Genomic DNA, 12,760 nt, shown 5'->3' on the forward strand with positions numbered 1-12,760 from the left:
GGTATGACACTTGCAACAGGGAGCCGGGACCCACCCTGAGGGCCGCAAACGGTAGCACGATACGAACCTACGGCATCTGCACAGTGCAGTTGCAGTTTGGCGCCAGCCGGCTCACGTGGGACTTCACACTGGCTGCCGTGACCCAACCACTCCTGGGGGCGGACTTCTTGCGAGCTCACAGCCTACTGGTCGACTTGCATGGGACAAGGCTGGTCCGTGCCAAGACTTTCCAGACGTTCTTCTTGGGCGAAGCCAAGTTGCTGGCCCCACACCTGGACTCACGCTGTTGGACAACGAATTCACCGGAATCCTGGCAGACTTCCCATCGGTTCTGGCACCACAGTTCACGGCAGCCATCCCCAGACACGGAATACAGCACCACATCTTGGGGCCCCTGCCAGTGTCGAGGAGAGCGCGGTACCTCCTAACTATGGTAGACCGGTTCACGAGATGGCCAGAGGCGGCCCCGCTCACCGACACCACCGCCGATTCCTGCACCTGAGTGCTGATTGCAACCTGGGTAGCACGTTTTGGGGTACCGGCCCACATTACCTCCGACAGAGGCGCCCAATTCACCTCCAGCCTGTGGTCAGCTGTGGCCAGCCTGTTGGGAGCACGGTTACACCACACAACTGCCTACCACCCACAGTCGAATGGACTAGTGGAATGTTTCCACCGTCACTTGAAGTCGGCTCTCATGGCCTGCCTGAAAGGGCCTGACTGAGCGGACGAGCTTCCCTGGGTCCTGCTGGGAATCCGCACAGCACCCAAAGAGGACCTGCACACCTCGTCGGCCGAGCTGGTGTACGGCGCACCCCTGGTCATCCCAGGGGAGTTCATACCAACCCCAAGGGGGCAAGAGGAAGAACCCGCTGCAGTCCTGGACAGACTACGCGAGAGGCTCAGCAACCTGGCCCCCGTACCGACTTCACGGCATGGACAGATCCTGACCTGCGTACCCAGAGACCTGCAGAACTGTAAGTTTGTTTTTGTATGGAGGGGCGCACACCGGACACCGCTACAGCGGCCGTACGAGGGGCCATTCAAGGTGCTCAGGAACAACGAGTCCACGTACGTTCTAGACGTTGTGGGGAAAGAGGATGTTTTCATGGTGGACCTGCTCAAACTGGCCCAGGTGGACTTGGTGCAGCCGGTTGAGGTTCAGGCCCCGCGATGCAGAGGCAGACCGCCCAAACAGTGACTGATGCAGTCTCTGGACTTCGGGGGGTGTATTACCAGTTCTGGGGGAAGGTTATGTGGCGACCCACCTTCCACGCAGGTGAACCGGCTCCGAAAATGGCGCGCGTGTCGGCAGAGAGGCCAGCCACAAAATGGCGCTGGGCCTTCTTCTCCACCAGCGAGGGGAGAAAGCCCGCGTGCGGGAGGAGGTTCTGGTGGCGCACATCTGACGTCATCGCCGCCCGGAGAGGGCGGGAACTTAACTGTTTAAAAGCCAGCGCAGCGAGGTTCACATTAAACCGGTCTCGAGTGCAACCTACCGACTGCAGGTCGTTATTTCTAGCTCAGTGTGTAGCCCATTGCTACATTCTATCCTTTTCAGGATTTTCAGTCATTTGTTCGGGGTCTGTTATTTTCTTGTCTTTTCTTTGTTTTTCCAGTCTTACCTGATCAGAAACCTTTACCTAGAACATGTGTTTGGAAACTAAAAAAAAATCTGCTGTGTCTTCACAGAATTCTCCCATATTATTTTAGTCTTTTTTGTAAATTCAAGATATCAGACAAGATTTTGAGCCAGCAAGCAGAGAAAACTTGAGTTTGAAATACGGCAACAACAGTATGCCATTGATTCTCTTGTTTATGCTTCTTTTGACTGAACTTCTCTGTAGGGACTGCAGATAACTGGTCGTCCTTTACTGTCTAACGACTTTCTGTCAGATGATGCGTGGAATGCATCTGTTTATTGATTTCTTCTTTGTCTGTGTATGAGTACCATTGGAATAATAATTTGTATGAGAAGAATTAATTATTTTGGATTTCCACAATGTGAATGGTGATCCACAAATTTATAATGAATGTTTAAAGGAATCTCGGTGTTCATTTCACCCTGTAAGTTTCAGCAGTGCGATAAACAAGAATGCACACTACTTAAAATACAATTTGCTGTCATTCTTGGAAAACATGAAACAATCTCCCTGAACATAATTCTTATTTCCCTTATGGACATGATTATAAATCTTTAATTTCATAACACTATTATTTTTATGTTTTCTGAAACAACTGGGGGCAATTTCATCTGCTCATATTTGAAGACAAACCTTTACTGCTTATGTGTTTTTACAAGTAGCAAACAAAAGTTATTTTTCAGGCTTTTATGTGACAGGCAGTCTTTGCTAATTAACATGGACAATTTTAAAAATATATCAGTTTATAATGATACAATATATCATATATATTGTTGCTTGTTCTGCAATTCAGTTCCCTATTTAAATAAGGTTGTTTGTCTTTTGGTGGGCCCTGACCTTCATAACCACAATATCATCTAGTAGACGTGACATCTATCAGAGATTGAAATATTTCCTCTTGTTTAAAGTGATCTCGTCCAGATGTCATGTATCCCATCGTTAGCCTAAGCTGCCATGTAGTCATGCACTACCCTGAGGGTGTACAAACTCTTTGTATGTGCATTTGCCCGCATCCTTGCACGCCATTTTAATGTCAGGGTGAGCAGACAATCCCCTTCATAAAGCTCTGAGCTTCACTTTGTTTCCATTAGATTTTACCACAAACCAGCCTTTCTTAGGTTTCCTGTCTATATATATTTTTTGAGCCATCCACAAACACTTCCTCAACCTCTCCTTCTAAGAGGATATCTCTAATTGCATAATCTTCCTCAAACTCGACTGTTATCTTGTGATGATGTGCTTTTTCTTCTGATAAATGCCCTCTGCGGGTTTGACTCCGAGATATCAGTTATCCATACAGAGTTGTCTTTAGATATAGGGATTGCCTCCCATTCAGCCCTCCTAGGATCTGACACCAGCCTTGGTTCACTGGTGCTCGACATTTCATCTAACCTGTGGCAGGTATGACTATTGTTTTGCTCAGGGATCACAATTTGATGAGGCCACACAGTGAAGGATGTCCACAGCTACAGCTATTGGTGGAATGGTAGGCTACCAGGTATTTCTGGTCACCGTGCCATTGATCAAGACTGCAGTGTAGTGATCTGTCACTACAACAGAACACATAAATGCTCTGACTATATCCAGTAGTCCCAAGGCCGGTGCATTTAGTAATGCTTGTTTAATTTGTGTATATGCCTCTTCCTGTTCCCCCATCCCTTCCCTGATTACCAATTCCAGGGAGGTAAGTCTTCCTTTCACTTGCTCTTACTAGTGCTGTAAAATTTGGAATAGAGTTTCTGCATCCCCAAGGCTCTCTTCTACTTAAGTCATCTCTGCAATAACCATTTGTTGATGGTCAGAATGGACCAGTGCCTGGATCTCAAACACTCTGTGTTGCCTTGGGGCTAAATTTAAATCTGGCCTTTTGTCACACTTGTAAATTACATGCTGTCATGCACAGTGGCCACCTTTGGTTTTAAACACAATTGGAAGAGCAATTCATCTGGGGATAGATCTACTGTTGCCAGAATGTTGTTCATTTCTTAGTGAAATCCCTGAGGTATGTGGGTCCATGAATATTGTTCTTCCCTCGGGTGAAAGCAAATTTGATCCGCAAATGTAGAACTGATGGAATGACTGAAAGTTCTTGCCATTATCTAGGACAGTGAATGTTTTAAGATCCAGACTTAACCTGTTAAAAACTGTGGCAGAGCTCATGGCAATGTGGTCTGATCATAGACTCATAGAGTGATACAGTACGGAAACAGGCCCTTCAGCTCAACTCGTCCATGCCAACTAAATTGCCTACATGAACTAGTCCCATTTGCCTCTGGCAGCTCATTCCACATATGTACCACCCTCTGTATGGAAAGTTGCCCCATCAGGTCCCCTTTAAATCTTTCCCCTCTCATCTTAAATCTATGCCCTCTAGTTTTAGACTCCCCTACCTTGGGAAAAAGACTGTAACCATTTACCTTAGCTGTGCCCCACATGATTTTACATACCTCTATAAGGTCAGCCTCGGTCTCCTACACCCCAGGGAAAAAAAGGCAGCCTATCCAGTCTCTCCTCATAACTCAAGGCCTCTTATACCAGTTACATCCTTGTGAATCTTTTCTGCACCCTTTCCAGCTTAATGATATCCTTCCAATAGCTAGTAACCAGAAATGCACTCAATACTCCAAGTGTGGTCTCATCAAAGTGGTACCATGATGTAAATAAGTTTTAAAATATAAATAAAAAAATCAATAGCAAAAATTGACGAGAACATTGCTTCTACAATGGACTTTGTTTTCTTTGTTCTAATTGTTTTCTTTCTTGTAAATATTATGGATATTTTATGTTTAACATATGTTTTTCTTGTGAATGCTGCTTATCTTATGGTAATGTGCCCGTGATGCTGCTGCAAGTAAGTTTTTCGTTGCACCTGTGCATATAACAATAAACTCGATTTTGACTTTTAATAAAATTAAGCAAAATGTTATTTTTGTTGAAGAAGTGCAATGCGGTGATCTATTTCCAAATATTTCAATAAAACAGCATGCACTTTGTAGCTTAGGATTGCAACAAAGCCACAACTGGAAGAGGAGCGAGAGAGGAGCTGTGCATTCTTTCCAAGCGCAAGAATTTTCAGTGATCGACTGTGTGATCCGAATCACACAAGATCTTGACTATTCCTAAATCCCGGACATCCTTCTCTCAAAGCAGGAACTTCACCGCACGGACTGCACCAGTCTAAAAATGACCGCTTGCCACCATCCTTTCAAGGTTGGCAAGGGAATGGACATCAAACGTTGCAAGATGTACATTCCGTGAATGAATGAATGAATGATTTTGTCGGCTAAACCAGGTGCACTTGCCTTTAATGGAGGGGCAGAGTGAGACTCTCCCTTTAAGCAAGGGGCGGTGCCCGGCGGCGGTGGCGGCGCGTTGCGCGCGGACCGGTTGGAGGCGGCGGCGGTGGTGGTAACCAAGGCGACACGGCAGCGCCGGGCCCAGCAGAGGCGGCGTTCCTCCGCATTATTGGCTCAGTTTATGCGAGCACCATGACTTCTCCGATGGTGAGTGTCCACCTTGTTGTTAACTTATTCTTGAGCCCCATTTCCCCGGGTAGAGCGGCCCGGGGCCCAGCGGTCCCAGAGCCCGCCACTCTGGCCTGTGGGTGGCTCGGGCTGCTGCAGCGGGCGGAGGTGGGGCACTGGCCCGGTGAGCCCACGTTGACTCCACCAATACATTGCCCAACCCGGCCCTGCTCTGCATTTTTATTTCTGTTCGCAGGCAAATTGCAGTCTAGTGCACCAGCCTGTGACCTAGCACTAAGAGTATAATCATTACGCAAAGTCTATTTCATGCAGACAATGTCTACTTGGCTTGGTCGTCCATCCGTGCCCAGAAAGTGCCAGGCTCTGTTACTCTCGGCCGACACTGCTCATGACTTCACGATTCCTCCAGGATTCAAACGTGATCGTGGCTTCTCGTTTTCTGCCGATCATCTCTCTCCTTCAAGTGATTTAGGGAATGCTCTGAAGCCCTCCCTCTCCCCATATTGTATGTCCAGCCAACTTTCACCCAGGGATTCCCCTCCTCGCCCCTTGCCCAGATATAGTAATTGCTGCTTTCTAAACATTTTCCCCAATGTTCTCTGCTCTCACAACTTCTTCCCACTAAACTACAGGTCATCATGTCTGAACCTGTGTTTCCTGATGTGGTAAACTGTCCCATTTTACTTGAATGCTGACTCTGGCACTTTAAATCCCATGGTGCCCCTCAATCCTCACAAGCAACTGCCTGATGTACGAAATTCTTTTTTTCCTCTCAAATCTTTGAATGAGCTGTCACCTTTCAAATTAAGGCCCTTTTTCATGCAGTTTTACCTTTGAATCAGATTTTCATTCCCATTACAGCATTGAAATGGTTCTAGTGCATGTTACAGCTGATATCTGTGATTGGGATCTGTCCCTCTTCCTCCTTTTCTGTGTCTCTTCAACTCTGTTTTCTCTTCATTATCCATTCAAGTCTCACTGGCCTTGTTTGTTTCCATTTGATTATGACTTGCTTAGTGGCATTCTTGCCTTTTGAGCGAGAAGGCTCACTCCAGAGCACAGTAAAGTTCTAGGCTGGCACTTCGGAATGACTAGAGGGGTACCATGCTGTCAGAGGTTTCATTTTTAGATGAGATGTTAAGCAGAAGTCTGGTTCTCAGATGGATGTACAAACTCCCTTGGCACTATTTTGAAGAAGAGCTTGGGAGTTATTCTTGGTGTCCTGGCCTAAATTTAACTCAAAGCAATAAGGAAAAAAAACAATTTATCTGGTCATTATCATTTTGGCGCTTGTGGAAATTAGATCAAATTAGCCTCCAGATTTGCTATATTGAAACAGTGACTCAGCCAACAGCATTCATGTCTTTAAGGCAGAAATCCCAGTCAGGAACCTGGTAAAATCTGGACTGGCAATGAAGGACTCAGGGAGTGACAAAAAACCTGGGACTCTCAATGACTTTATATCAACACAAGTACTTTTTTCTTTTCTCTTGCATATCTATTAGCAGATATAGAATTTACATTTGCCTCTTTCCCGTCTGCCTCTTTTTCCCTCTCTTTGGAGTCTGTTATAAATTTATCTTTAGTTCCTTTTTGTTTCTCATTTGCATGCTCTTTTTTTTGGTGATAGCACCTGAAGACGTTGCATAATAACATGATAGAAGCAGGCTTAGGCCATTTAGTCGCCCACACTTGCCTTGCGATCCATTGAGATCATGGCTAATCTTTTGCCTCAGTGTCATTTTCCTGGACTAACCCAATATCCCCTGATTCCCTTTAATATCCAAAAATGTGTCAGACACTGTCTTGAATATACTTTGCAACTGAGCCTCCCCAGCTGCGTTGGAGAGAGAATTCCGAAGATTTACCAACCTCTGTGTGAAGAACTTTCTCCTCATTTCAGTCCTAAATAGCCAACTCCTTATTTTGAGAGAACAACACTTTTTCTGGATGCCTCAGCAAGGGGAAACATTATTCCTGCATCTAATGTCAAGCCCCTTATGAATTTGTGTGTTCTAATGAGATCTCCTTTCATTCTTCAAAATCAACGGACTTCTGCTTCATCTTTTGTTGCTAGACGAGCCCCCCGTACTAAGGAATCAATCTTATGAATTTTTATTGCACTCCTGTTGCAAGTACAGGTAGTTCTGCTGTACGCATATTTCCATAACACAGATTGGATATAACGTGATTGAATTAGAGAACACTGTATAACGCAGGCTGAATTGGTTATAAAGTGATTTTGATTGGGAACTGGAGAACCACTTTTGAGTTACTTTGGAAATTGACAAGCAGAAAAAAAAGCTGTCTTGGAGAAAAAAAAGCTGTCTTGGAGAAAAAAAGCAGTCTTGGAGGAAAAAAAATTGTTCACTTGTAACCTCCCTGCAATAATCAGACACAGACTCTTAAGAACACAGACTGCTAGTTTCACTAAGGGAGGCCATTGGAAATTGACAAGCAATCACCACCATTGATACTTGTGCAAGGGTACTTTATTAAATAAAGTAAGATACAGACTAGTATTTTTAGTTTGCAGTAACTAAATAAATTTATAGCTATCAAAAACACCTTTATTTTTGAAAATTCTGCAGGAAAAATAACTGTTATTGCAAGTCTGAAACTGGCCCTAACCCCCTTTTTCCCATGGACCTAATTTTCCTTATATTGCAATTTTCTATAACAGGAGGTTTTTCAGGAATGCAACTGCTGTGTTATAGCAGAACTCCCTGTATATCTTTCCTTAGGTAGGGAGATTAGACCCGTCCACAATATTTGACTTCCAATCTCAACAGGGTCATTAAGACATATTTACTCCTGTACTCAAATCCTTTTGGAATGAATGCAAATGTACTGTTTGCATTCCCAATTGATTGCTTTTCCTGCATATTACTTTTCAGTGACTTATTTAAAAAGGACAACCAGGTCCCTCTGAAAACTTGTATTTTAAAAGAATACTCGACTTTTTTATTCTACCAAAGTGGATGTCCCTATAATTTTCCACATTACAGTCCAGCTGCTTGCCTGTCTGTATCCCCCTAAAATCATCCCATCCCCCACCTCCCCCCAGATCTTCCTCTCAACCAGCACTGCTCAATTTAAAATAGAGGGATATGTGGGAAGAAGGGGTTAGATAGTCTTAGGCAAGGTTTAAAGGTCGGCACAGCTTTGTAGGCCGAAGGGCCTGTATTGTGCTGTACTGTTCTATGTTGTAATATCATGCACAAACTTTGATATATTGCTCTTGGTTCTGTGATCAAAATCTTTGATATGAGTTGTGAACAGCAAGGGCATCGGCATAGCTCCCTGTGGCTTGTTGTTAGTCACAGGCTTCCAACCCAGAAATGATCCCTTTATTTCTACAGTTTCCCATTTGCTAGCCAGTCCTCAACCTATGTCAGTATACTGTCTCGAATACAGTGCATTCAAATTTTGTTCAACAACCTTTTGTGTGGCACTTTATCTTCTCCCTTACCTCTTCTGCTAGTTACAACATAACAAAGAAATGGATTTGTCAAACATGATTTCCCTTTCATAAATCCTTGTTGACACTGCTCAATACTATTGTTATTTACTAAGTTTCCTGCAGCCAATTCCTTAAAAATAGCATTTTTTTCAATCTCCTGATGTCAGGCTGGCTGGTCTGTTTTCTCGCTTTTTCTTCTTAATAATGGGTTTACATTTGCTGCCTTCCATTCTGTGGCAACAGTTCTAGACTGTATGGAATTTTGACAGCCAGTTCATCGACTACCTCCATGCCCACTTTTTTCAAAACCTTGGGATGTAAGTTGTCATGTCCCAGAGACTTAATAAGTTTTAGTTCTGTTAAATTCTCCTTCAACAGTTTTGTACACCAAGGTTCTAACTTACCACCGTGTCTTTAGACTCCTTCACTATCCCTGTTGTAAGCTATTCCTCCAGTATCCAGATGAGCAGGAATTTCATAGAAACATAGAAAAACTACAGCACAATTCAGGTCCTTCGGCCCACAAAGCTGTGCCGAACATGCCCCTACCCTAGAAATTACTAGGCTTACCCATAGCCCTCTATTTTTCTCAGCTCCACGTACCTATCCAATGGTCTCTTGAAAGACCCAATCGTTTCCGCCTCCACCACTGTTGCCAGCAGCCCATTCCATGCACTCACCACTCTCTGAGTAAAAAAACTTACCCCTGACATCTCCTCTATATCTACTCCCCAGCACCTTAAACCTATGTCCTCTTGTGGCCACCATTTCAGCCCTGGGGAAAAGCCTCTGACTATCTACCCAATCAATACCTCTCATCATCTTATATGCCTCTATCAGGTCCCCCCTCATCCTCCGTCTCTCCAAGGAGAAAAGACCGAGTTCCCTCAACCTGCTTTCATAAGGCATGCTCCGCATTCGAGGTAGCATCTTTGTAAATCTCCTCTGCACCCTCTCTATGGCTTCCACATCTTTCCTGTAGTGAGGTGACCAGAACTGAACAGAATTTCCTTCAGTTAAACATTGCATAGACATATTTAATATTAACTTCCCTGTCACCAAATTTGTTCTGCCACCTGGCCATTCTCAGAAATTGTACCAGATTGTAACAGAGCTGTTATATTTACTCTCAGCTAAACTTAGCTCATACTCCATTGTCTTCTGACTCTTGATATCCCAGTCAACCTCAGCTCCCCGACACCCCCCACCCTCCCCCTTGCACACACACTCCCCTCATTTGATTGTAGCCAGAGCACTGTCAGTGACCATCAGGCATTCCATTGCAGCTCAATGCTTGTGTGTTAGTAGGAAAATTGCTGGTTTCCATGCAGGCTGAATGGAATTTGCTTGTGATGAGTGGGGATGGTTGGTGTCTGAAGCAAGAGGTCATTTTAAATGATTGTTAAAAACAATTGTCTTGTATGGAACTGTATTATTTTACAGAGGTATGGAACTGTATTATTTTACAGAGGTATGACGGGCACTATTACTTAAAATATTGTATGCTGTGGCTTGAATTTATAGAAATACTTAAGGTTTAACTTTCATTTTTGTAGGAGGATCCAACATTAGAACAGCATTTTAAAGGCCATCGTGACACCATCACAAGTATCGACTTTAACTCTAACATGAAGCAGCTAGGTATGTTTCATTTGCTGAGGAAATTATCAGTTGATAACCTTTAGGGACAGGCATAAATTGATCAGATAAATGAAAATATGTATTTTGTCACGAACCAGCAACAAAAGAAACACACAGCATGATTCAGTGTTTAAAAACTATTTTATTAATCACTACTTATGATAATACGTAAAATAAAAGTAAAAATGTTAGTATGTTAGAATTCAAAAATGTTAAACCTCGAACGTTAACCCCAAAACTAAACTCTTCGTGTGTGTGTGTGTGTGTGTGTGGCAAAATCCAAAACTCCCAGTTCCGGAATGGTTCTTAAAGTTCAGTTCCGCAAGCCATAAGGTGAAACATGAGCAAGGGCTTCTTCAACAACCACCGTTGTCTGAAGATAAGACGTAGACGTAGAGAAACATAGAGAGAGTAAATACGAAATCCAAATGTTCCACGATGGAACCCAAGCGACACTTCAGTGTTTACTCGGTAGTGACTTCCTCACCACGAAAAGCATCCGAATCGTGGTCGTCCACACACAAATACCTGTTTCCTTCTACAGGTCAGCAACAAAGTGAACTCCACCGGATTACTTCCAACTTCCATACATGGATTTCAGTGGCAAACACAGTTATTGTTTCTCATCCATCGATAGAGAATACAAGCAGGCTGGTGTCTCTCTCCCTTCTCTCTCGCTCTCTCTCTCTCTTTCTTCCCCTTCTTCCCCTTCTTCCCCTTCTTCCCCTTCTTCCCCTTCTTCCCCTTCTTCCCCTTCTTCCCCTTCTTCCCCTTCTTCCCCTTCTTCCCCTTCTTCCCCTTCTTCCCCTTCTTCCCCTTCTTCCCCTTCTTCCCCTTCTTCCCCTTCTTCCCCTTCTTCCCCTTCTTCCTCTTCTCGTCCTTTATCTTCTATTGACGTAAGCACGCCCCACACACACTCTCTATCTTAAAGGGACTTTCACTGAGTCCGTAACAACCCCCGAGACATGAGTTTCAAGAGGTTAAGCTGCTTATTCTGATAAGAAACAACATGGTTGTCCTCCTCAAGCTTTTATTTCCACCCACCCCCATATAATTGGAGGTCAGTCAACATCTTCCTATCATGTAGAATTCAAGCATCTAGTTTGTTGTTGGGTATCATGAACTTGCTGTTGCGCTAGATGGTGCCAATGACTGCAGCATTAAGAATACAAATTAATACATTGGTTACAATATAAGTGACTTGTCACGTCCACTTCTTTTATAAATTTTGTGCATGATCTCCGGCAACGTGAACATTATTGCATTTACTGATTGATATCAGGAAAATTTCTGCTCGACTTTTACTTCAGTCCTAAAGCCAAGAAAGGAAATTTTGGAATAAATGCCTGTCTATACCACATGCTTTCACTGGTCCAACCACCTACAGAATATAACTAATTACATTGGACAAATCCATTTAACTAATGAAGAAAATAATTGGCAATTGTATATGTTTCCTTGCAGCATAGAAGGAGGCTATTTGGATCATCAAGTCAACATCAGCTCTCAGAAATAGTGTCAATCCCATTATCTCACTTATTTTCCTTTCACCTATTCTCTCACACATGCCCTATAACACCCACTGATTCTCGTAACACCCACTTACACTAGGGGCAATTTACAATAGCCAGTTAATCTAATAACCAGCATGATTTTGCAATCTGAAAGGGGGAATCTGCGTGATTACAGGGAGAAAATGCAAACTCCACATAGTTGGCATTAGTGGTCAGAAATGAATCTGAGTCGCTGGAACTATGAGACAGCTGCACTACCAGCAGCCCCACTGTACTGCCAAGGGTACACTTCAACATGTGCTAACAAGTGCCCAGCCTGTATCTTAGAGCCTTGATATGCTGGGTGAGCTACTATGAAGGAAAGGCCATCATAGTTGAACCTAATCCTGTTAGCAAATGTCAGCACAACAGATACTCTGCAGAACAGCAATTGGAATTGGAAACCTAACTGACTGAAGCCTTCCTTAACTTGGGCACAGAATCAAATTTTAGAATCTCTTCTGTTAGAACCAAGATCTACTAACTTACTGCTTATATAAGGATCTCCAGCAACTCAAATTTATATAACTCTTTTAATGAAAAATATCCTTCACAGGAAACAGTTGGTATTTGTATTTCTCACTCTGCTGAAATACCATTTGGCTGGATCTCAGTGGATTTGGCTGGCTGTTGGGGATTGTCGTGTGCATTCCCCAAACATCTATACATACATTGGCTTGATGTGGAGAGCTGATCTTGCTTGTTCTCCACATCCTCAAGTTTGGTGGCAAGGTCCAGACAGCAACTAGGACTTGGTTAGTGTGGTGTAGTGGTTCATTCCCTGAAAGCCTCTGACAGGCTTTAACAGAAGAAAAGCCTTGCTGTAGAAATGTCTTCTCTCAAAGCTGCAAACAATTCTAATGGCTTTTTAAAAACTATTATTAAAATAAATAATTGAAAGCATAGAAGTTATTGTAATTACCTTGAATAAAATGCTGGAGGAACTCAGTGGGTCAGGCAGCATCTATGGAGGGA

At 43.6% G+C, this 12,760-nt stretch overlaps 1 protein-coding gene across 4 annotated transcripts in view; it reads left to right on the forward strand.

The window, feature by feature from the left end:
• Positions 1–4,985: 4,985 nt before the first annotated feature.
• Positions 4,986–12,760, forward strand: part of LOC127571610 (POC1 centriolar protein homolog A-like) — a 103,174-nt gene continuing 95,399 nt past the window's right edge. For 2 of the 4 annotated variants that reach the window (XR_007956494.1, XM_052018152.1), the window contains exons 1-2: positions 5,023–5,146; positions 10,148–10,232. Coding sequence is in view for 2 of the 4 variants with exons in the window: in XM_052018152.1 (XP_051874112.1) it covers positions 5,132–5,146; positions 10,148–10,232 (100 nt within the window). In the remaining 2 variants the exon portion in view is untranslated. Of the gene's footprint in view, positions 5,147–10,147; positions 10,233–12,760 lie in introns of all 4 variants that reach the window. The other 2 variants (XM_052018151.1, XM_052018154.1) reach the window with 2 other exon arrangements.

Source organism: Pristis pectinata, chromosome 6 (genome assembly GCF_009764475.1).
Source record: "Pristis pectinata isolate sPriPec2 chromosome 6, sPriPec2.1.pri, whole genome shotgun sequence".
NCBI classification, from domain to species: Eukaryota; Metazoa; Chordata; class Chondrichthyes; order Rhinopristiformes; family Pristidae; genus Pristis; species Pristis pectinata.